General features: G+C 40.4%; 1 protein-coding gene across 7 annotated transcripts in view; it reads right to left on the bottom strand.

Moving 5' to 3' along the window:
* Positions 1 to 24,345, bottom strand: part of LOC124644745 (F-actin-monooxygenase Mical) — a 67,120-nt gene that overhangs the window by 8,800 nt on the left and 33,975 nt on the right. For 5 of the 7 annotated variants that reach the window (XM_047184246.1, XM_047184250.1, XM_047184247.1 and 2 more), the window contains 17 exons: positions 23,991 to 24,161; positions 23,385 to 23,582; positions 22,587 to 22,791; positions 18,027 to 18,203; positions 17,225 to 17,398; positions 16,120 to 16,256; positions 15,263 to 15,329; positions 13,617 to 14,908; positions 12,263 to 12,529; positions 11,466 to 11,597; positions 11,032 to 11,118; positions 9,793 to 9,947; positions 9,204 to 9,440; positions 8,740 to 8,900; positions 8,201 to 8,307; positions 3,132 to 5,246; positions 874 to 903 (listed from right to left, as the gene is read on the bottom strand). In XM_047184246.1, the coding sequence (XP_047040202.1) occupies positions 874 to 903; positions 3,132 to 5,246; positions 8,201 to 8,307; positions 8,740 to 8,900; positions 9,204 to 9,440; positions 9,793 to 9,947; positions 11,032 to 11,118; positions 11,466 to 11,597; positions 12,263 to 12,529; positions 13,617 to 14,908; positions 15,263 to 15,329; positions 16,120 to 16,256; positions 17,225 to 17,398; positions 18,027 to 18,203; positions 22,587 to 22,791; positions 23,385 to 23,582; positions 23,991 to 24,161 (5,712 nt within the window). The remainder of the gene's footprint in view (positions 1 to 873; positions 904 to 3,131; positions 5,247 to 8,200; positions 8,308 to 8,739; positions 8,901 to 9,203; positions 9,441 to 9,792; positions 9,948 to 11,031; positions 11,119 to 11,465; positions 11,598 to 12,262; positions 12,530 to 13,616; positions 14,909 to 15,262; positions 15,330 to 16,119; positions 16,257 to 17,224; positions 17,399 to 18,026; positions 18,204 to 22,586; positions 22,792 to 23,384; positions 23,583 to 23,990; positions 24,162 to 24,345) is intronic. The other 2 variants (XM_047184252.1, XM_047184249.1) reach the window with 2 other exon arrangements.

The raw sequence follows: 24,345 nt of genomic DNA, 5'->3' as shown, positions 1-24,345 counted from the left end.
CCAGTGTTTTAAATGGAGCGTAGGCCAGTTACTCCGAGTACCCCCTTCGGTAAGTCTGGTTGTCAGACTTTCTGGTTTGTTACTATCTGGTACTGACTGTCAAATATTTTGAGAATAAAAAATTCCCAAAATATTCATTATGTTTGTATGGTGATTTTCAAAGCAAATAGTTAAACCATTACGCACCAAACAAAGCGGTATCATGCGTCATTTATTTACATACACAACCTCTAAAGCCACTACTGGTTGAAATAGTTCTTCAGCAGCACAACTACCATCACACCACAGTATTAAAACCATAAGGTCGGTACACTTAAACAGGCAAACAAAATTGGAATCATTATTTGTAACTATTTTTTTTCATTAGTTTAAAATAATACATCCAGTCAAAAATTGCATATAATAGCATAGATTAGAATGAATAAATCCACATTATTAAAAATATTTTTTGATGTAGCACATCTTCATCATCAGTTCTTAAATCTGTGGTATACCGTTGTATGTCTATTTGTTTCAAAGTCTGTGGTGTAATGTACATTGCGCTACTGAAGATACACTTTTAAGTGACAGATAAAGCGATTCACATTCATTTACAGACAGACAGATGCAGAACGAATTGATGGCGTTGGACCAAAGTTATTTTATACAGGTACAAAACAAACCCAATTTTGAAAACATAGACCACAAAAATGGCATCCAGTTAACATTAAAAAAACAACCAATAAACCCAAAAATTCCCAAATTTCATGCACGAATGTCCCCCCCATCGGATCCAACGCCACGTAAATAAGGGCGAGCGCACATAACACGACTGATAGTGGCGACAGACGTACACAGCATGCGACTCACGACACTTTACTGTAATTTGCTTACGTGCCACTGCAGATCTGGATCGGAGAACGACTGAAAATTCAACTGGTGTTAGTCTACTGAGGTGTCCTTCTACGACGAATTTTGTCTACTTAAATTAATATGTGCGCTGGATTGAAATGGGATAATTTGGGCCCTTAACCAAGGCTGTTAAGACTTACTTAATACTTTTAATGTAAAACATTACAGCATGATTTTAAAATGCACTAACACTTAATTACAAATGTTTCTTATTTTTTATCAAACTCAAAACTAAGCATTACAAGTTCAGTTCAGTTTTTTTGTTAATAGATTCGTTTTTTCCATTGAAAAATTTGATTCATAAGAAAGATGTTAAAAGTTAACAATTAATAATTTTCATAGAAATTGTCCCACTTTAATCCAGCACGTCAAAACAACACAGTGCCCAAAAACAAGTTAATACCCCGTCCGTGTCTCAATGTTATTGCCAAATCGTGGACACCCTTACTAAGTTGTTACTGCCAACCCCGGGATATTACCACTACATTATTTTTACAATATTCACATTTTCAGTGATTTCGTGGTATGATGTATTTAGATATATAATGGTATTTTCGTGGAAATGACTATTTTTAGTTGTTGTTACTTGTCATATAAGTTTGCCTCTCCAAAGTTAGGTAGGGTTAGGTATCAACAAAATAATCGTTACAGCTAGGGTCAAATAACTTTGACAGTCTGAAGGCAGCCCTTAAACGAGTATGTGAATTTGTTTTGTTTTTCATTCATTTTCACTCTTATGCAGTCACTCGTAGCTAAGTTCAGAGTGGTAAAGTTCGACAACATGACAGGCACATTGCAAAAATTCTGTTGTACTCATTTTTTAAAAATGTTCAGCTTATAATGATTACCATCCATTCACTAGATTGCGACGTGCAAAGACTCTATGGTAATTTTGTACAACTAAAAATAGTCACTTCAATGTTGTGACTAGGGCATGCAATACCGGTTTACCGGTTTCGGTTTTACCGGTAAAACCGCCCATTTTCGCGATTTTTAATTTACCGGTAAAAATATTATGTAACCGGTAATTTACCGGTTTTTACGTTTTTGTGATAATATATAGCAATTGTTTATTTAACGTCAAATCTTCATTATGTAACCTGAACATAACGTAATATTGCATACATTATATATTGTAAGAAAGTTAAAGTTGCTGTTTTTAGGAAAGTAAACTTATGTGGCTCCTTAACTATCTCTAGGTTAGATACAAATCTTCATTCTCATCTTAATTTATAATATCTAAACAAATATTCATTCGGTTATTCTGAATTTCCTCATAGATGTCTGCTCCTATTAGGTAAACATATAGCTTATGCTTATTTTACCTACTCTATGACCTTATTGAGAAAGGGCTTTTACTTCACTACCATGCGGACAGCTCTGAGGACACGGTGGAGCACACAGTCCAGGTGTGCACTGCCTGGGAAGGGTACCGCTGTGTCGTCGTTGAGCCAATAGGCAGCGGCAACCTCTCGCGTCCGGCCCTGGTTCAAGCCATGGTCCGGAGCGAGAGGGAATGGGAAGCCGTCGCCTCCTTCTGCGAAGCAGTCATGCTCGAGAAGGAGACTGTGGAGCGCCTGCGAGTTCGCACCTCTCATCCCAGCCGCTGTAGTGGACCAGGAAGACACCACGGGCGCCGAGTGTCGAGAGACGTCTCCCGGTCACCGCAGGCGTCGGTCTGTTTCTCTTGCATTTTGTCGACGACATCGCGTACGGATGGTACTGCCATGTTTTTTTGTTACGGCCTACGTCACAAAAAATGTTTACCACCTTATACCTTGAATTTTTAATTATTGTTTGCTTTTGGACTACCCCATCTTATTGATTTATTATCACATTTTTAAAAAAATACAAATTTTACCGTTTTACCGGTTAACCGGTAAAAATATTTTAATTACCGATTTTTTACCGGTAATTTTGATTTTACCGAAATTGCATGCCCTAGTTGTGACGTTAACTTTCTGAAGTATTGAAAACAAATGTTGGATGTAGTGCTCCAAAAGGCATACAAATCGGTCAAATGCGATGTTACATTACACATCCGCATATCATGTGTGTTAAATGTTCGTGAATACTGGACTTTTTATAGTAGTATGAAATTCATGTAAGATCGTGGCCACTGTTAAAAATTTTAAAGGGCTGGTTGAGAGCCAATAATACAGTGACCACAAAATGACATACAGTATAACATTCTCAATAGATAATGGCGTTAACAAACTATTAGGTTTAAAAGTGCCTACCTTGTGTCGCGGTCCCAGCCGTCGGTTCAAGTAGTTGGAAATACTTTTCATTATACTCTTCCTTCGCCTTTCCCGAGCTAGCTCAGGGTCCGAGAACGAAGGGGTCACTGGCAGCATGAGGGGAGGCGCGGGGCGGGGTGGAGGAGGAGGCGGCTCCGGCAGCGTCGGGGGAGGAGGGACGGGGGGCGGCACCGCAGCGGGCGACGCCCTCGACCGCTTCACGGATTTACGACCAGCCTTCGCACTGCCCAGCCGTTCCAACACCAATCTCCTTACAATATCTGTCTGTTCTTCTCTCTCGCGTTTAATCTCTTGTACTTTTTCTGTGGTATCCCGCGAAGGGACGGGACTCACGGGCGAAAGGGAACCCGAACTAAGGTTGATTGAGATCGAGAGGTCGAAACTTCGCGTGGGCGAGTCGGTACTTCGTGACGTCGATCTGTTGAATGTCACGCTGGCTGAACGACAGATCGCCGGAGAATACAACCTTATCGTAGCGGGGCCCGTGAAGGGGATAGCAGGATGCACTAACTTAGGAGTATCAGGTACAAGGGGCGGCGAAACTTCAGAATTCTCAGTTTCAACTTTATCTTTCTCTAACGGCGGCGAAATTTCTGATAAGCTTAACGTTTCTATTTTATTTTCTATCCTCGGTTCGGCGCTTACTATTTCTTCGACTTTAATGCTGTCACTCTTGTGCAGACTGTCGCTTCTCTGTATGCTGGTGGTATCAGTCTTCATAATGCTCTCTGACTTGTGCAAACTCTCGCTCTTATGCAAACTTTCACTCGTAGACTTCTCACTGGTGTTGTCATTACCTATCGACTTCAACAGTTGAGGCGACTTCAAATCCAAAGGTTCTGTATCCGCATCTATGTCCTCAATATCATCTAAATCGATTGGACATAAATTCTCTCTGTAACTATTTTCTTGGCTGGCTGGTTTGAACACTGTTTCAGAGAAACTTCTTTCGATGAAATTCATTGATCGATCATTCCCGGGTGAATAAGGATCGTAGTCATTATCCACTAGTTCCATGTAGCCCTCATTTCTGGGCGTAACTGGGCTTTCTAGAGACGGGTCTTGATCTCCTTCGTCAGCGAATTCGAAATGTTCTAATGCGTTAGAGTAAACTATGGCTTCAACTGGACTTGTTCTGCCACAGACATGGGAAGCAACTGCAATGTTCTTAGCATCATGTATGAGTTTAGGGCCACTTAATGTTCTGGGATTCTTGCTTCTTTTGCGATCGTCTTTGTCGTCGAAGCCGCAGTCGTCTAAAACGGCGCTTTCTGCCGCCCAGTCTGAGAGCTCAGTCTCTGTGAGCGCCAGAGTAGTGGCGTCACGACCGGATTCTGAAGACTCGGACTCCACAGCTGCGACAATAGTTGTTCCTGTGGTAGTACCAGACGCCTTTTCGTCTTCAGTACTGTTGATTAACATGAGGCTGTCCAACTGTATCAGTTCTCCTCCCTCATCGTGTACTTCGACGCGAGGCACCGATTGGTTGGGAGCAGTCTCAGTATGTGACGAATCATCTTCTGACAAAGAGTCCGATTCTAAATCCGGTTCCTTTTCGTCCTTTGAAGGTTCCTGTTTCCAGTCTTTGATTAGCGGAGTATCGACTTTAGTGAGCAAGTCAACTGGCGCATCAACTACGAGGTTTTTAATGATATCTGGCATTGGTTGAGTTTTCTTGTCCTCGGTGGCTAATTGGAAGGTAACGATAGGTTTTTGTGGTTGCGGCTGTACCACAGGCACGGGTGCGGGATGCAACATCTTCTGAAACTCTGTAATAGTTGACCTAAAAGCTTCGAATTTTGTGTCTATTTGTGATGTGGAGTCAGACTTCCTGACTGCGGGGGGTGATGGCTCTCCAAGTAAGTAGCGTCGTTTGAGTTCTAGAGCACGTTTGGTGGCTATCCCCCCGGCAGAACGAGTCCTGCTGAGGGGGTATTCGTGGGGCGCGGGTGGGGCGGGTGCTTCGGTGACGAGTATGGCGGGGGGCGAAGGTGCTGGGGCGCATTCTTCGCGCGCGAATTCGCTGTCGGTGGACACTTCGGTGGCCGATGAGACCTCTTCGTCGCTGGAGTCGCTCTCGTCATCAGATTCCACCTGGGTTAAAGCTCGGCTTGTGATTATAGTTCGGGGCTATGTGTGAATGTAGGAAGGTGCGAACAAACCACACTAACTTACCGTCGGATGGCGGTCGACTAGGCACAATATACATATGTATATACATTGTGTGTGTTGGTGGAAAATATGTGACATGTATAAATTTATATGAAACTAAATCATTAGACCTACAGAAAAATGTACGAAAAATGTGTGAAACTAAAAAAAAAAAAAAAAAAATTTCCAAAACGTAATTCGAATTCTGAGTAATTATACTTCGGCCGTTCAGAGAATGCGTTCCTGACACCTATCAGTTAGTCACGACTAGTGATGGGCACAACATAACACTGAGTTCGTTACCGTTCCTTCAAAATGAACCGCCGCATTATTTTAAGATTATTTTCGTTTTAAATTGGCGGAATCATTTGTTTTATATTTTAGTTATTTAAGTGGAAACCAAAAAAAGGTAATATTCATATAATAAAATTGTTTTATTTATTCTTTGTTACAAGTACATTGAATTGAATGTGCGAACAGAATATTAATCAGACTCCGATTTGCTTGAGGAGGTGGTGTCTTCATCATCATCTTCGCCTACATGTATAATTATATTATTATCAATAACAGAATCAATCCTGATATCTCGGTCTAACAAAAGCCGGGTAATCAAATAAAAACAGATCGAAAACACTTGAAAAACGTGGTCTATGCGCACGAAACGACAACGGACGACTGTTTTAGCGTCACAAAATGGCGGCCCATAACGCCATTTGGGGTTACCATTTTTAATCTAAGTATAAAAATGCGGTTTGGTCATAGTTTTATTTTCATATTTCATAAAAGTTATAATTAAGTCTTATAGTCCATTATTTTCCAATTCTTAAAAAGAAAATCAAAACGTATTATTTTATATTATAACTGTATAAGAACAGATTACGATACTTGCCTGTTATTTTTAGCACAGCACTACAAAATATAAACCGCTGACATAACCTTGTAATAGCGCAGTATAGATTTAGAAAAATATTGTTTACCAAGTTATTTGACACTCAGTTTGGCACAAAATTATAACATTCATTGATTATTGATATAATAATGTTGTTTTAATGCTCCTCAATTGTTAAAACGGTAAACAACCAGCAAAAATATTTTTATCGTAACTGCAACGCCATTGCAAAGTTACGTCGTCAGTTCAATCGCGACGTGTCAGGAACGCATTCTCTGAATGGCCGAACTATAAGTTAAACTATATTATATTTATTGACAAATTTTAAGTCAAGTCAAATAATAAGAAATCAATATAACCAAAATCTAATAAATATAAAAACGATGTCACATACTTTCCAAAAGATATTCAAAAATCAAAATATAAATAATGAAAGTAAAAACTCAAAAACAACATACAATATTTACATACGATATGATAATAGATATGTATGTACATCCAGTGCGCTATGATACATAACTATGATATATTAATAAGCTATAAACACATAGAATAACATGTTTTCATGTAAATAAGTTAATATATTAATATTTTACATAAACGTAACACATTTAGAAGCGCCATCGATTTAGAAGTTTCACTGTCTTATTTTATTATTGAATATAAACATCACCTAATTAGGTAATTATTTGCAATTTACCAGACAATTTATAAATTCCTATAAACTAAAAAAAAAAAGAAAAAGGTCTCATTTTGATACTGGCAGTAGATTTTTGACAAAAGCTTTTAATAAACGTCAAAAAGTTCGTTTCGTAATTACAAGAAAGGGCCATAATGCCCAAGCAGAGCGGATAAGTTTTTAGACAACTAATAGAATTTCTTCGCTTGGTTTAGCAACATGTTCAAATAGACAAATTCTATTGGTTGTTTAAGAACTTCACCGCTCCGCTCTGTATTATATGGCAAATTGCAACCAAAGCTATAATATGAAAGTTGTTCAATATCTTCACCATTGAAGACAAACCAGTTCTAATATTTTTCTAATTGCGGATTTCCACAATATATCTATCTGTAGAAATGCTTACTAGAGTTAGATTTCATTTGTAATGTCAAATTTTTATCCCTAGTAAGCAATCCCAAAGATAGATAGATTATTGAAATCTACATATAAAGAATATAAAATAAAACAGTGATTATAAGACGGAAGTTAGTGTGGACACGACACTCTTACCGCGTCTCAGCCGCCGTCCATGTTATCTAGCGAAATGATGATAGTGACGCATGCTCCTAACTAAATAACTATTGAGGACTTTAAAATTATTTTATCAGTGCTAATTGTCTGAAAAATTACTTAAGAATACCTATTATCACAAATATTTAAGGTTTTGATTATAAAAGTTTATAAATTAACGCTAAAAACCTATGTATTATAGCGAGAAAGAGTAATAATGCAACTAAAGCGACTCGCGCATTGTTCTGTAACTGAATACTTTTCTACAGTATTAGATAAACGTTAGCCCTATTTTTTTTTCTACGATGTATTTGTGGAAACTTTACGGATTCATTAATACTTTAGAATTATATCGACACCTAAACTTAAATCACCGATAGAAAATATAGAAAACTATCGAGCCTGCCGATGCTAGGTATGCTCTAGGATAAATAAGCATAGACCTAATGTCTACTCTATTCATCGTCTCCCAAACCTTTCCCCAACTATTTTTGTGGGTCAGTTTTCAGTCCAGTACAAGAGTTTTACAAGGAGCGACTGCCTGTTTGACTTCCTCAATCCAGTTACTCGGGCAACTCAATACCCCTAAGTAAGACTGGTTGTCAGAGTTACTGGCTTTTGACTACCCCGTAACGACTGCCAAAGATATTCAACGATTTCCTAGACCTATTTCTTCTATAAGTTTGTTCGTAAAATGTCGTGTAAGGCATGCTAGGGACGGCGGCATCGCGGCGCCCGCACCGCACCTCCCTACTACGCGACGCAGCATCGCGCTACCTCGCTGCTGTCGGTCGGAGGCCTCGCGTCGGCAGGGACCTCGCGTCTGCGGGCCTCGCGGGCCGCCCGCATGCGGGAGCACGACTCGTTGCCGGAGGATTCTGCGCCTGGAATGTTGGTAGATTTATTTAAACAGTGTCCTGGTATATGTTGTTGGAGAAGCAATTTTTGATCGACTTCCCACAAGAAGGAGGGTGATTTTCAATTGTGATGTTTCGTAGGACGTGAAGTACGGATTATTTTTTGTTGTTTTCTATCAAAAAACGAAATCGTTTTAATGAAAGTATTTTGATTTGTTTGGTAATTTCTTTATACGGTTAGGGTGCCGGAGGAAAACATATTGCTGCAAATTGAATATACTTAGAATTTGGACACATTTTTTTATTCTTAAGCTACAACAACATAAGTTACAGCACTACCCGTTGCCTTCGGATCAATTTATAACACAGCCTTTGGAGGCATAGTATACCTAGGTCTTAGGGGACAAGACAACATTAACGTTGTCCCTCACACCTGTGTAATAGGTGTCGGACACTCACCATCATCAGAATAGTCGTCGTATCCGAAGGAATCGTCGGAGAAGTACAGCTCGGAGTGAGTCGGACGCGGCGCCGCGACCGGCGGCTCGGGGGACAAGGCCGCGCCGTTGTCGCTGTCACCCGCGTCCGTGTACTCGTCAGAACTCGATTCTTCTTCGTCACTGTGGAGTTTAAAATTGTATTTTAAGTATAAATATGTACTTAAGGAATCTAAGAAACAAGAACAAAATTCAATAGTATTATTATTTAACTATATTCAACATCAGCAGTGCTAAAAGTACTTTACATAGAGGTAAGATATTCCTCTAAAATCCAAAGGTGTCTTAGGAACGAAGAAACCAACGGTTTTCATGATCCAGGCGGTCGGTAGTCGCAACATAATGCTTGCGCCAATCAGTCGGGGTTCGTGAAGTCACCTCATACCTGACGCGTGGGCAATGACGTCATCACTGCATGCCACTCACCTGAGGCCGCCGGCGCCGGAGGTCTCGGACGCGAGGAAGTTCCTGTCGGTCCACTCGTCCTCGTCGATCTCTCTGGCGCCGCTGTCGGACAGCTCGAGGCTGATGCGCTCGGGAGTGGGGGGCGGCTGGCTGCGAGCGTTGGTCAGTGCTGTGACGGCGGCCACGGCGTCCGGTACACTGACGCCGGAGTGACGGAGGCAGACGAGGCGGCTGCCGTAGCGCTCCATTGTGTAGTTGCTGGAATAAAATGGTACATTATGTCATGCTGAAGGAAGCCGACCCCAACATAGTTGGGAAAAAGGCTCGGAAGATATTGAAGAGTCAGACTCAGTTCTGTTTTTGACATTCAAAAGGGCTTGTAAAGGCCTAAATGAACGAAATGATTTGACTTTGAGTTCCGCACCTGTAATAAAAATATACAAAAAAAAACATGAGCAATTATTATCTGACGGCACTCGATTGTTCTGGCTTATTGAGACGTATGGACAACATATCTTTTTGTTATTTTTTCTGGTACCAAATCCCACTGTATTATCACCCTTATATATATAGCCTTATAGCCACTAGAGCACAGTTTCCCTCGACTCACCCAGGGCGCAGCACAGTCTTGCAGACCGCACAGCGGAAGCAGGCACGGTGTAGATGCAGTCCGTCTGCCGTGACGCCCTCCGCCGCGAACACGCGAGTGCCGCAAGCAGCACACTGCATGCCCGTGAATGCGGGGCCACGCCAGCTCTTCTTGGCCTTGGAAAAAATAACAATATTATTTATCTATATGCATATTTTCAAGGGTTAAAAGTTGGTCGAACGCGTTACCAGAAATACCTCGACAGATTTGAAAAAAAAAACATGCGTTCGGTCCGTGGATACTTAGGGCCCCTACGCACTGTGCGGTTAGCCGGAGTGCGGTCAGCCGTCCGGATAACCGTAGGAAGCGGTTGCGCTTGCGGTTAGCCGGGTGGCGGATAGCCGCAACTCCAACCGGAAAGTGCGTTTAGAAACCGTAGTGGTTTGCGGTTGGTTTTTATCGGAATATTCTGCGGATTTAGTATTCTAGATTGCTGGCCTATTTTGTATCTCGATTATAAATTCTTCGGTATCGAAATCCATATTAATAAAGTATCAGTTAAATGCGCGAATGTTGGTGAACACGTGTACCGTCAATGGCGGGCAACCGCAAACTAGCTTATCCGCGTAGTGTGTATAGCGACCGTCCGGCTGGCCGCCGGTCGGGCCGCAGCGCTCAGAACGACCGGAGCGGTCGGGCGGCAGCCGCGTCGTAGTGCGAATGAAAACTACATTCTCATACAAACCTTTTGTTGCGGTCAGCCGCACGGCTGACCGCATTCCGGCTAACCGCACAATGCGTAGGGGCCCTTAACCATTTCATCTTCGCTTCAGACTACCCGTAAGGTCTCACAGGGGTAGACAGTAGCCGGTAGCTGTGCTCGAGGTATCGGGTTCGATTCCCGGGTCTGGCCGAAATCGCTTTGTGGGTTTTCTTTAAACTTTCACAAAGCAGCCTGTAGTCTGGAAGTTGGTGATTGATGCACCCGTGCATCGGAGAGCACGTAAATGTCGGTCCTGCGCCTGATCTCTCTCCGGTCGTGTCGGATTGCCGTCCCATCGGGCTATGAGAGTGAAGGAATAGGGAGAGTTCTTGTGTCTGCGCAAATGCTCGTGCACTATAATATGTCCTGCGCAGCCAGCTGGCTGATCTCCTTCAATAATAACAGCCGCCGTGGCCGAAATCGGCCGTGGACGCCATTATTATCACTAGTTTCAGAAGGTCATAATTAAACTCGTATGACTTTAAGGTTAAACTTACATCTTCCTTGTGCGTTTCCTTGGGCGGTGTCTTCGATTGTTCGGCTTCGGGTTCTTTCTTCACGAATTTCGTCGCTAAGTTCGCTACCTGTGAAACAATTTACATATGTTCAACTTTAACTTATGTACATAATGGAAATAATAGTATTCAATATTAAAAAGTAGTAAGTAATGAGTATTTTTTGTCGTTACGCAATGATTACTTTATTTCAAACTAGTTTCCGCTAGCAGTTTCAATCGCTTCTTGAGAATACTACTGTATTCTCCCTTATCCGGGCGTGGGACGCCAGGATTAAAACCAGCCTATTTATTATTCTGATGTACCAGCTATACTGCTGTCAAGTATCCTCAACATCCGATTCGCCGTCTGTGCGTGACGAAGTCACAAACACACAGATATACACAATAACCACATGTATGCTTATTCCTACATACCTTTTTCGTTCCCTGATCAGGTCTGCCAGAGTCCTTTAACTTCTGGTCGAGCTTGTGCAGGGTCTCGTCGATCTCCACCCATTTCTCCTCGTTACCCTCGCCTTCCTTCAGTTTACGTTGACGACCCAGAAACTGAACGAAAAACATCACATTGATATGTCGGGGAAACTTTTCACACACGGTCGGTTAGCCCCATGGTAAGTTATTAATTAACTTAACAGTTATTTGTGTTATGGGTGCTAACACAACTGATAAACTACATATAGCTACATTTATACATATTGTAACACCCAAATCACGGCCAAATAACTGATTTAAAACGAAACGTTGATATGGAGATGAACATCCTTGGGCCGTTATCTGAATATATTTGGCATTCATTACGGGATATCAGAAGCCAGAAAGTCTGACTACCAGTCTTACCAAGTCGTTGCCAGGGTAACTGGGTTGAGGCGATCAGACAAGCATTCGCTCTACGTAAAACATTGGTAGACTGGAAGCCGCTCCCAAATGGGAATAGCTAAGATCATGAGCTCCTTGTGCAAACTTGTATCATTTTTTAGGGTACCCAAGACCCTATATTAAACTAAATACTACCCGTCTTACCACAAAAACTTTTAAACGTCAGTTTAACACTTGTCTCAAAAAATGACAAATTATGACGTTGAAATAAGGTCCATTTTGCAGCCACACTTTTTAAAACAAGTGTTTGACACATGTTTTAGTTTTTGCAGTAAGACCATACATGTTTCGTGAACAAAAAAATATATATCTAAACCAGTTTATTAATCACTAACCTGTTCTCTATCCCACTTCGGCACTCTCTCAGCAGTCTTAGGCTCCGGCCTTCCCAGTCTATTCTCCATAATCTTCCGTTCAATCTCCTTCATATTCCAGTCATCTCTCTCTATTTTCCCCACCGATCTCATGAGGTCTTTCGGCTTGGAAGACGGACGGGGTGTAGGGGAGTTGGATGTTGTTCCACTGAGCTCGGCAGCTAGGCGAGCCACTCGGGCGCCTCCGCCGGCCGTTCGGCCACCTCCGCCGACGATTCGGCCCTCCTCCTATTGGTTGATAAAATAGCTGTAGTGTTGTGATTGGTTGGTTGTTTTGTTAGTGCAAAATCAAATTAGGCTAAAACTTTTTAACTATGTTAACATTTAGGATCAGGTTTACCTCTCAAATCTTAACAGAAACTACCGATTGATATAGATGGTGAATCTGGTCATCAATATATATTATAATATCCTATTATTTATATATTCCAGGACATACACATTTTACTGTATTATTTTTAACGATATAGTCCAAAAAAGTACCCTCTTATCCAGTCAAATATTTCAATAATCACGGTACACTCAAGTTAAATATTTAAAAACAACACTTTTTGTTAGTTGGAACACAGTGTAAACTTAACACGAGTGAAATATTAACTCTTAAAGCACTGCGTCATTAGCGTTTGCAGATAATAATGGCTGAAAATAGTAAGCCAGAATAGCTTATCAATATAAAAAAAAATAGATTATTGATCCAGAGTCCTGCTACATAATTTGAAGGATCAATTAAAAGACGTAAGTTAAAGTATAGAGAAAGAACAGAAAATAATAAAAATACGTTTAAATGCGTAAGAAATAAAAGTAGAATTTTATAAAATCACGTCTCAAAATATTTACTTATTTATCAAACGCTAATGTAGCAGTACTCACAACATGCACACACAATTTGCTATAATTATAATTATTTCTATGTAAGTATAAACACGTTAATTTTGTTCTATTCCATCTTCAACGATGTTTTTTTTGTAAATTCGTGCGTGTTATCATTTTCATTGAAGACGGTAAGGCTATTGAGAGTGGCTACATAAAGTAATTTTAAGGAAGTAATCGAATTCCACCTCATAAACTTTACTAGTCGGAAAAGTGACTAGGCACCTTTGAGTTTGCTCGATTTGTTTTATAAAGCAATACCTCAACTTCTGTATGAAAGCTCTAAAACTCTTTCTAAACTCCTAAAACAAATGACTACTTCAACTTTATTCATAACTTGTTGTAAAACTAAAAAAATTGGAAGTTACACTCTCAAAAGCCCAAGCCCCATTGCCACATCCAGTCAAAGTAAACTCCATGCGACACACAACGGCAATCGCCTCACATAGTGCTGCAGCTTCTTCTCCAACTTCTTCACTCTCTCGTCGAAGTCCGGCGCACTGGCGCGGTACTGTTGCAGCCCATAGTCATTCTCCAGGTCAGCTGACGGCGCAAAGTCCAAACGAGGCTCCGCAGCCAACATCTGAAGACTCTTCTCAAATCTCTGCTTCATAATCTCCCTCGCAGCTTTGCGCCGCCCCGTTTTAGGCCGCTTGGACTCGGCAGCCCGCTTCTGCATCATGTCAGACGCCCGTTGCATCCTAAACGTCATTTCCTCGCTGTTCCTGCGCTGAGGAGCTTCGGGAAGAGGCAGTTTGCTTGCACCTAAGCCTTGGCCTTGCTTTATGAGTTCAACGACCTTTTGGCGACGGACAGCCATCTCCGGGTTACCAATAGATTCTATCTTCGAGCGGTCCGGACTGGGCGTGTCTCGGCGCTTGCCTTCAATGATTTCCGTCATCCGTTGCAAACGTAACGACATTTCTGGGTTAGTGATGGATCCTGAGCGCGCAGTTCTGGAGTCAGGACTCGGGGTGTGCCGACGTTTGTGACCCTCGAATAGCTGAGCAATACGCTTGGTGTTGGCCACTTCAGAAGCTCCTATCGAGTTCGATCTCTTATGTGGAAGTTTTACTTCAGGACTCTGCGAGCTCCTAATCCTTTGACTGTCTATAACATCTGAAAGTCGTCTGCCTTTCTGTGGCACCGGACTTTCTGAAGACCGAGTCAACTTCTTAGCACTGTCAATAGACGAAGACCGGGTGAAGATTGTCTTCTTCGCACTTTCCGTAGAAGGAGACCTGCTGAATGTCTTCTTAGGTTCTACTTTAACGACAGTTGCATCTGTGTCAGCTGAGTCGTCGAAGATGTCGGAGAAGTCGGGGACCCTGATGCTGTTCACGTCCAAGCCCTTCAACCTTCGCGGCGGCTTCACCGGCTTGGGTTTCTTCTCTTCTTGGAAGTAATGTGCCAACTTCTGCGGTTCTTGGACCGAAGTTCTTGAAGAGCCTTGTAGTAGATTAGCTAAAGACTGTCGTACGACCTTGGGGTCTGGAGATTCGTCGGGGTCTAAGAGAGCTAGTATTTGTTCCTGTAAGTCTTTTTGTTTGTCTGTGTGTGTGTCAGCGATGGCGTCGTGTCCGTCGATGAGACGCGCAAGCTGTGTGATGTCGTTAAGGTCTAGTTTGCCGATCTTTTTGCGGATGTACTCTGCGGGATCGGTACTTACTTGTGGGGGACGCACCGAGCGCCGCTTCTTTCTATAGCTCGAGTGTGATTTGTCGGCGTCAGCCGCGTCTGTAGCACAAGGTTTACTTATATTAGAAAAAATATAATATCATCTACTTTAAATACTAAACTTTGAAGCAAAAATTTTACAATTTGACTTCTGCATGATAAACACAAGCTTGTGTGACTGATACCATTTTTAATTCGACCTTGACATTAAAATTGTAGCATGTCGAAAGTTATTGAACATGACACTCAATATTGAGGGACAGTTCCGTGCATTGCGATCGAACGCTCGCGATCGACTCCCATAGCTGATATTGCAATAGTCAGAGCAAAAGAATGTATGGGGCGGGTTAGCTACGATCGTCGAACAATGCATGGAGTTGTACCTTTATAATAAAATAACAAAAAAAAACTTACTTGAATATACAGATACAGGGTGTTCAATGTTGCGTACGTGTTTCTCTTTCTGCATGCTTTGTTTGATCTAATAACATACAGCAGCATATTATATAACAATGATTCAAATTAAAAAATATAGTTAAATAAAATTTATGTGAGTCAAATTATATGTAAAAAGTGTAATGTAAAGGGGAATTATATTTTAAAAAAATCGTAGGACTTTGTTATTATTAGTTTTTGGGACAAAAAATATATAAAACGGGTAATATTTACAGAGTTGAGATAATAAAATAAAAAAAATACAAATATATATTTTATTTTATAACTTTACTTATTTTAGTAAATTATTTAAGTATAAGTTAAATAATTGTAAACCATACTTATATACTGGATAATAAAAGCCCAAATTGTTTCAGCAATAATTACGGTGGGGAAAGTCAAAATAGTTTTTAGATTAAGTATACACTTAAAATCAAACAACCTAATATACTGAACCCTTATCATTATCACCACAGCACACGTACTTAAAATTACACCCTAACTCTTTTAAATAAAGCTTAATCTTACTCAACTTGAAGACTAACGGTTACTTACAATAACCTCTATATCTATTGATTTTCCTACTAGAGATAAAAATGTGAGATAACTTTTATGAAAATCAAAATTCTATCTCTAGTAAACAAATGAACAGGCAGATAGCTTATTGCAATCCGCAGCCCTGCCTCAAACTATTTTCACCTTAAGCAAAAATATACTTTAATAACCTGGCAATGAGACTCAAACTGGCGCGTCAACCTTTGCCACCTTACAAGCTAATGCAGAAATAAACCCAATTGCACTAAGAATAAGGCTCAAACTGGTGCAACAACTATTACCTGATCGAACACGTCGGTTTCATGGTGAACGTGCGGCACCTCGCCTTTAAAGGCGTTGTATACTCGCGTCAAGTACGATCGGAGCTTAGCGTCCGGGACGTCTCGGAGAGTACCACCGGAGGAGAATGGGGCTATGCCTGGAAAAGCAATGTAAATAGTTATGTATAGTAAGGCAATAAAAATAGAAAAGAAAGAAAGAAAAACCATTTATTTAACACACAAATGACGCAGAAAACAAACACACACAAATACAAACAATTAAAACAATGGACAAAACAAACAGTGAAACAAAAAAGAAAAGCGCTGCAGCTGCTTCACTTATGCGTGAAAAGGGGCAACGCTCAGCATAATGCTGTGTCTCGCACACGCAGGCACGAGACAACAGCGCTGGTTTTCAGCGCTGACCCACTAAATACTTCGTTTATTTACTAAATGTATGTTTATTATCTCTGCATCACCCTAAGGTTGACTGGAGAGAATGCCTATGGCATTAAGTCTGCCTGTGTAATTATTATTTTGTATAAAGCTAAATAAATAAAATACTACATCAAAACTGCGCGGATCATAAGATTAAGCAACGTTTGGCACGGTTGATCCGTGAACACGATAAACTGGTGGGTCCCAGCTGTCATATGGACATCTTTGGCAGTCATCACGGTTAGTCAGAAGCCATGATGTCTGACGGCCAGTTTTACCGAAGGTGTCAACCCCATTGTTGTTCTGGTAAATGGGTTGAGGAGGTCAGATAGGTAGTCGCTCAATGTACACTTGGCGACCCCAAAACAGTTAGGAAAATCTTAATTATTTATTTTATTTATTAAACATTTTTGTACACACACATAATAAAGAAAGAAGACAGGAAATTGCTACAACCGATATTTTCTTGCATTTTTCTATTTTAGGATTCACACTTAACTAAAATAGATGGCACTGTTACCTACTTTTATTTCTCGTCACTTACCAAACTCCTGCTGCAGTATATGGTAGACAGCCCTGGGTAACGTGGAGGACGGCAGCAGGTCGGGCCGGTAGCGACGCAGTAACCCGGCTCGGACCAGACCACTACGACACTAGGCCTCGTCTGATGATTATGGAAGCTACTCACCAAACTCCTGCTGCAGTATATGGTAGACAGCCCTTGGTAACGTGGAGGACGGCAGCAGGTCGGGCCGGTATCGACGAAGTAGTTCCGTAAGAGCGGCGGGACTGGACGCCGCTCTGATACCCGGCTCGGACCAAGCTACCCAAGATACTAGGGCCTCGTCTGATACTTCTGCTTCTGTTGAGGAAGTATGAATTAATTAGATGGGAAAAGGACTTTTTGTTTCAATGAGGGTAACATGGTGATGGTGAGGATATTTTTCATACCTCCAAGCAACATTATGGCTTCTCTTTTTAAGCATTACACAAAATCACTTTGGGACACGGTAAATGAGAGGTGGAGGTAACGGTAGGTGATGAGGAAAACTTGATGCAAAACATTCATAAGAATCAACAAAAGACAACGTTACAGACCATGAATATTAAAACACGAAGTATAGATATCTTATCGCACGAAAGCGGGTGAGCCATACTTGTGGGTATAAAGACACCTGCAAGATGCACCACATCTTCGTATGACTCGTATGACTCTGCCACTACCACGCGTTCCCGAACTTACGCATACAAAGATAACGTGCATGCGTACCTATTAACACACGTAGCTCAACCGCTGTCATTTAACATCTTTGGCAGTCGTTATGGGTAGTCAGAAGCCAATAAGTCTGTCACCAGGTAAGGCTGGAAGCCGACACCAGCATAGTTGAGAAAAGGCTCGGGAGAAAGATGATAAATAAAATGATGAGGTGTAGCTCACCCGCTTTTGTTGTAAAATAGCACGTTTATAACAAAATAACTATTGTACAAACCTCTGCGCCTCTTCCTAGCAGTAGGAGCAGCATCCAAAGGCAGCGGATCATCGGAATCATAGAACGACGTCACGCGGTGAGGAGTGACAGCCGCGCGGTTCAGATTCGGGTATCTGGTACCCGGGTCCAGGGTGTACGCGCCGAAGTCGCGATGAAGATTCTCCGGGGTGGTTTGAGCTGGAAGGAGGAAATTATAGGTGGTTATTAAGATGTCTATTGAACTGACAGGAAGGCAAAATAACCAGTGGTTATGACTGTTTTTACATACATCTCTTTGCTTGTTTCAAAGTTTCGTAAGTTTCAAAGTGAATGTAAAGTGATCAAAAGTAAACCTACGTATCTTCAATGAAAGGTACCATTTTTAATAAGGAACTAGTTCATTTCAGTAAACAAAACAGTTACCTACAACTTAACATCTTAACCTAGGCATACGCACAACACCCATAACATAAACAAACCGGACTATCCCTATATTCCCCCAAATTGAAATTCGAATACCAATCATCGTAACAACCCTTTGATGAATACCGCGTACTAAATTAATACGTCTAGCCATCAAGGGGGGATCAGACACACAAATACTAATAACAACACCATGTATTTGTACCGGACGTACATTACAAATCTCCCTGTATGTACCAAAGAGGGGGTTACAGCTGTGTTGTAAATGCGGAATTGAATCTGTCTGTCTGTGTATTTGTTTTATAGAGTTTAAAGCAACCCTATGTGGGGGTAGCCAGTCAAAGGCTGGGGGTAGTGGGCGGTGGGTGGTCTGTCAATAAAATTCGTAGTCTATACTAATATAATAAAGAGGAAAATTTCGTTTATTTATTTGTTACCTAAAGGCACGTGAAACAGAGGGAGATAAATTTAGCATTCAATAAAGGGCTTAACGCCTCCCCTATATGGGGGTAGGACGCCACTCAAAGAGGAGGCGGTGGGTGGTGGGTGGTGAAAGGTGCATCAATTAGTTAGGTATATTCGTAGTCTACACTAATATAACGAAGAGGAAATATTTTTGTTAATTTATTTTGTACGCCAAAGGCAGGGGGGAAGTCTAGTACTCAATAAAGCATAACGTCCCCATGGGGTGGCACGCCACTCAAAGGGCGGCGAGGGGCGGTGGGTCATGAAAGGTGCATCAGTACTATTCCTAGTTAGGTATACTCAGCGTCTGTCCACATCAAAGGGGTTGACTAATTAAGAGGATTTTTCATTAATTTATTTCCTAAAGGCAGGTGGCAACTCAAAAGGGTGGGCGGTGGGAGTTAAAAGTTGCATTAATAATATTCCTAATTAGGTATATACGTAAGTATATACAACGTCTGTCCATATCAAAGGGGTTGTTTAATTAAGAGGACATTTTAAATTGACTTATTTGTACCCTGAAGGCTTCATATCCGGGTACGACAACTAATTAGTTTACAGTACGCAGGCGGACCCGCGAAAAGGCTTAACGGGAAGGCACACCACTCAAAGGACAGGCGGTGGGTGTTGAAAGCTGCATTAATAATATATTTACAGTCATATACAACGTCTGTCCACATCAAAGGGGTTGGTTAATAAACAGGATTTTTAATTTATTTATTTGTAACCTAAAAGCTTTTTACCCGGGAGCGCTAATTAATTTACACAGTACGCAGATGGAACTGCGGGGAGAAATTCTAGTATTCAATATTGGGCTTAACGCATCCCCTTGTGGGGGTTACACGCCATGAAAGGTGGTGCATCGATAATATTCGCAGTTACATACATCGTCTGACCACATCAAAGGGGTTTCATAGAGAGACTTTGTTTTATTTACTTATTTATACTCTGAAAGCTTAATTAATTTACACGTTCGCAGTCGGAATTTCGAGGAAAATCCAGTATTTAATATAGGGCTTAACGCACCCCCTTGTGGGGGTTACACGCCACTCAAAGAGCGAGCGGTGGGCGTTGGGTGGTGGGTGGTGAAAGGTGCATTAATAATATTTGCAGTTACATACATCGTCTGACCACATCAAAGGGGTTTCATAAAGAGAATTTGTTTTATTTACTTATTTGTACCATAAAAGCTTAATTAATTAACACACTACGCAGGCGGAACTGCAGAGGAAATCTGGTTTTCAATATAGGGCTTAACGCACCCCCTTATGGGGGTAGGCGGTGGGCGGTGTGTGGAAGGTGCATTAATAATATTCGCAGTTACATACATCCGTCTGGCCACATCAAAGGGGTTTCATTTACTTATTTGTAATCTAAAGGCTTAATTAATTTTCACGTTACGCAAGTGGAACCGCGGGGAGAAATTCTAGTATCAAAATAGGGCTTAACGCACCCCCTAGTGGGGGTAGGACGTCACTCAAAGGATGGGTGGTGAGCGGTGGGCGTTGGGCGGTGGGTGGTGAAAGGTAGTGCATCAATAATATTCGCAGTTACATACATCCGTCTGACCACATCAAAGGATTGATTACACCGCCGGCGGCTATCCAATCATACTGCATACGAGCATTAATTAATTCACGACTGGACACTGAAAGTTTTTAATAAACGAGGGCGCACTGTTTGTTTTCGTTTTGATTTACGGTCGGAAAAACAAATTGGTATGACGTTTGTGTTTGTCACAAAGGTATTTTTAATTTAAAAGTTTTGGTAGTGGTATCAGTGTTTCATGTTATAAAGAAGTCATTACTTCAACCTTTTGAATTTCAAGTGACGTCATCTTTTTAATCTAGAATATTGTATAAATGCTTGATAGAACATAATTATATGGATAGTAGAATGAAAATATGTTATATTTATTTTTCTCATTAATAAGTATAAAATTAAATAAACAGTATTGATATTATTTTAACGATCGAAGATATCGAAGAAAAAACAGTTACCATAACTTAAAAAATAAGACCTACCTAAAAAGTGTTTCGTACCTAATTTACACAAAAGACTGATCAGATTCATTTTCAAAGGCAAAAAATAATACAAAAACATTCAACTGTTTTGCTACCCCTACAATATGGACCGTGCTAATGAAACCTGTCATCCTGTACAGACAGCAACACAAAGGGCTGCACGGACACTGATTTCAAAATAGGTATTGCAACCCCGTCTAGACTGTAATCCGGATATAATTGGTAAAGGCCTTTGTGACGGATATTTCGACTGCATTTTGGAATGCTTTGTGAAAATTCCGGGTATTATTACCTATGTACTTTTATAAAAGCCTTTACTATAAATTAATTTAGATTTTCGGTAATTGCAAGGGTAAGATAAGTAGGTAGCAATCATGTATCAGAGTACTACAATGCAAGTTAAAATAAAACTAAAGACTGTAATCCTGATTTAGTTATTTCGACATGCGTTTTGGAGAGCTTTGTGAAAATTATCGGTACTATTATGCAGTTATGCAGTTTCAATAGGTAATACAGTCAAATTCTTCAAAGTCATATTCATTTCATTTGGTAATTGAATGGATAGGCCATACAGCACTACATACGAAGGATTAAGTTAATGAATATACATACATAGCTAGGAATGTGTCTAACAAAATTATTTAAGAAAAATGTGAATGTTTTCTGGATAAATTGTTGTTGCTAATTAAAAGGAAATATGTAATGAAGAAGTGTTCAGTATTTATACCTACAGTATTTTTATAACCAGGTTTGTGAAATATCAAAAATCTTTTGGCATCAATTATTTTTATTATTACGAGGCATGGGCACTTAACAACAAATCTCAGCAGCTGCAACTAAACCTTAACCCTAAAACATTAATACCAGCTTAGTAATAATAACGACACGTGTTACAAACCCTTTGCAAGTAAATCCATGATTATTACATATATAGACACATACAGACACACAAACAAAATAGACTTTCAAAGGGGCTGAATACCCATTGTATCAAATTAATCTGCCATTCAAAGGGGTTGTAAGCACTAAGGGAAAATAATACCTTTGTGGAATACGCAGACTAGATTTAAAAAAATTAATATCTTGACACATCACCTCATTTTGCTCAAATATGTACTTTATGTCAATAAAATAAGTATCAAAATGTATTTGCTAGAATGGTCAAAACAAAATACTGGCCATGAAAGTAGGGGGTTTTTATGATAACTGGTACTTATTATTTTGCAAACTGTTTTGCTTTGATGTTTTCTATGGAGCTTAGGTATAAAGGGACATCTGCCTATATGAATGATTTCCCTTGTAATTATTTTTAGTATTAACTCTTTAGCTGGACCGAAGGGGTGTATTAATATTGTTATTATGTAAAAGTGTGCAGATCTTTTTGTAGTAATTGGAGATTTAAGGGTAGTTTTGTTCTTAGCTTACTTTTATTTCATAGTAAGTTCGTGAAGTAGATGAAGATGATGATTAGACAGGAGGAGCCTGTAACACTTTGATTGATAAAAAATAGTATCTATAGTTTGTTCAGGACTGATAACGTTCAAAGGTTTAAGAAACGACTAGTCATGAGTCCCTAATTATTTTGTCATGCTTTCCTTTCAACCACCATGAAAATAATGGCGTAGCTACAAGATTATCTAATTATTTTCTAGTAATTCAACAAACTCACCTAAAAGCCTGTATATCGACTCCCTCTCAGCTATAACCTCCAACGGGTGAGGCGCAGGGCTTTGCCCCCACGCGCGGACAGCCCAGGCGGCGTCGAGCGCGGACAGAAAGCCGCGAGCGCAGCCCGAGCCGGTCGGCCAGAAGGGCTCCAGTAGACTGTCTCCCACTAGCTGGCAGAGAAGACGACGCCCGTGACGTTCGTACACCTGGTGGAGAAATTGAGGAATTAGTAGTATAATATAGATAAGCATGAGGGTGTAAATATTATGTGGCATTGTAATATAATTTGGATATTATCTGGAAAAAATATTACAAAAAGATATAATGACAGTTTACATATGGGAACAAAACGTGGGTTTTTCAGGATATAGAAGTATAAAACAGGTAAAGCTTAGAAGGACTTACACTTAAGTTTCTTCATTAGTATTTCTATTACTCAAAACGCATATACCAACGAAATAATTATTGAAATAATGTTGTTTTTCACACACTGTGGATACTAAAACGTAGTTTGCTTTCGCAGTAGCACTTTTACTTAAAGAAAGTTTTAAAGCCCAATTACACGGCAGAGCCCGTAGGAGCACTTTTTTATGGCAAATCGTCAAATGATCACGCTGTGGGCGTGAGCAGCGTGAGTGAGCGTCTGAGTCTTACTGACTAAAACCAATCATGTTCCTTCTTAAGCCCTTCTTCTTTAGCCTTTATGTATGTACCAGCGCCGCGGTAACTCTTTCGAACAATCCCGCGGCTGTAGGAGCACCTGTGAATGTATTTATGTATAACATGATAACAAACTCACCATGCTAGCATTCTCAGCAGCGTACATAGATGTAAAATCAAACAACGCGACATCGGGCTCCCCGTAGTGGTTGAGCGCGAAATCCCGCAGCGGCAGCCGGCCGTCGGTGGAGAAGCGAGCCGCTTCCTGTGCGTAGCGCATCAGTGCTCCGCGGTCTACGTTCTCTACGCTCAGCAAGCGGGATACTTCGTTGAAGTCCTGTGAAAAAAATAATCATTGTAAATATGAAACATAATATCAAATGTATCAATTTTATTTATTTTACCTAATCTTGTTTTGGACACAGTTTTCCTGATTTTTTTACTCGGACCATTTGGCCATTCTCTGTACTATTTATAGACATACATATACATAGAGCCATGGTTGTTTTGTGTGCGGTTTTGATTCCAGGTTTAGAAAGTATCAACTATTTTTTTTTTTTGATTGAGTAAAGGTGAACGAATACATTGATTATAAAGTATGAAATCTTAAGCAAGCGTAGTATTTAACGCTTCTTTGTATAAGACGAGGCTACGTTCTTTAGTAATAAAAGTTTAGATACAGTTTTCTTAACTAAATTCTGCAACTAACACCCCGTTAAAACTAAGGAATACAATATGTACTTACATTAAGCAGCACGCCTTTATCAAGCAAGCTGTGTTTCTTGGCAGTCATCACAAAATAATGTGTGTCGTCTTTATAATAGACTATATTCTCCAAATCTATGCCGGTCACCTCGTACAACTCTTTGAAAAACTTCTGGTTGAATATGAAGGCAACGCCGCTTATCTCTGGCACCTGAGGATGAAAAAGAAATTATTATTATCATGTAAAATAAATATTATGAATAAAAGTATTGTAACTTACCTACTTCTATTTTAGAACTTACTTTCTCACCTCGAGATACTCAAAAGTTACTTAAGTTTGGCCGTCTTAAAATTAAGTTGTTCATGATTTTATCACGTTTGATAAATTATACCAA

Source organism: Helicoverpa zea, chromosome 31 (assembly GCF_022581195.2).
Source record: "Helicoverpa zea isolate HzStark_Cry1AcR chromosome 31, ilHelZeax1.1, whole genome shotgun sequence".
NCBI lineage: Eukaryota > Metazoa > Arthropoda > Insecta > Lepidoptera > Noctuidae > Helicoverpa > Helicoverpa zea.
The sequence above is the reverse complement of the archived record's forward strand: the minus strand, read 5'-3'. Positions and strand labels throughout refer to the sequence as shown.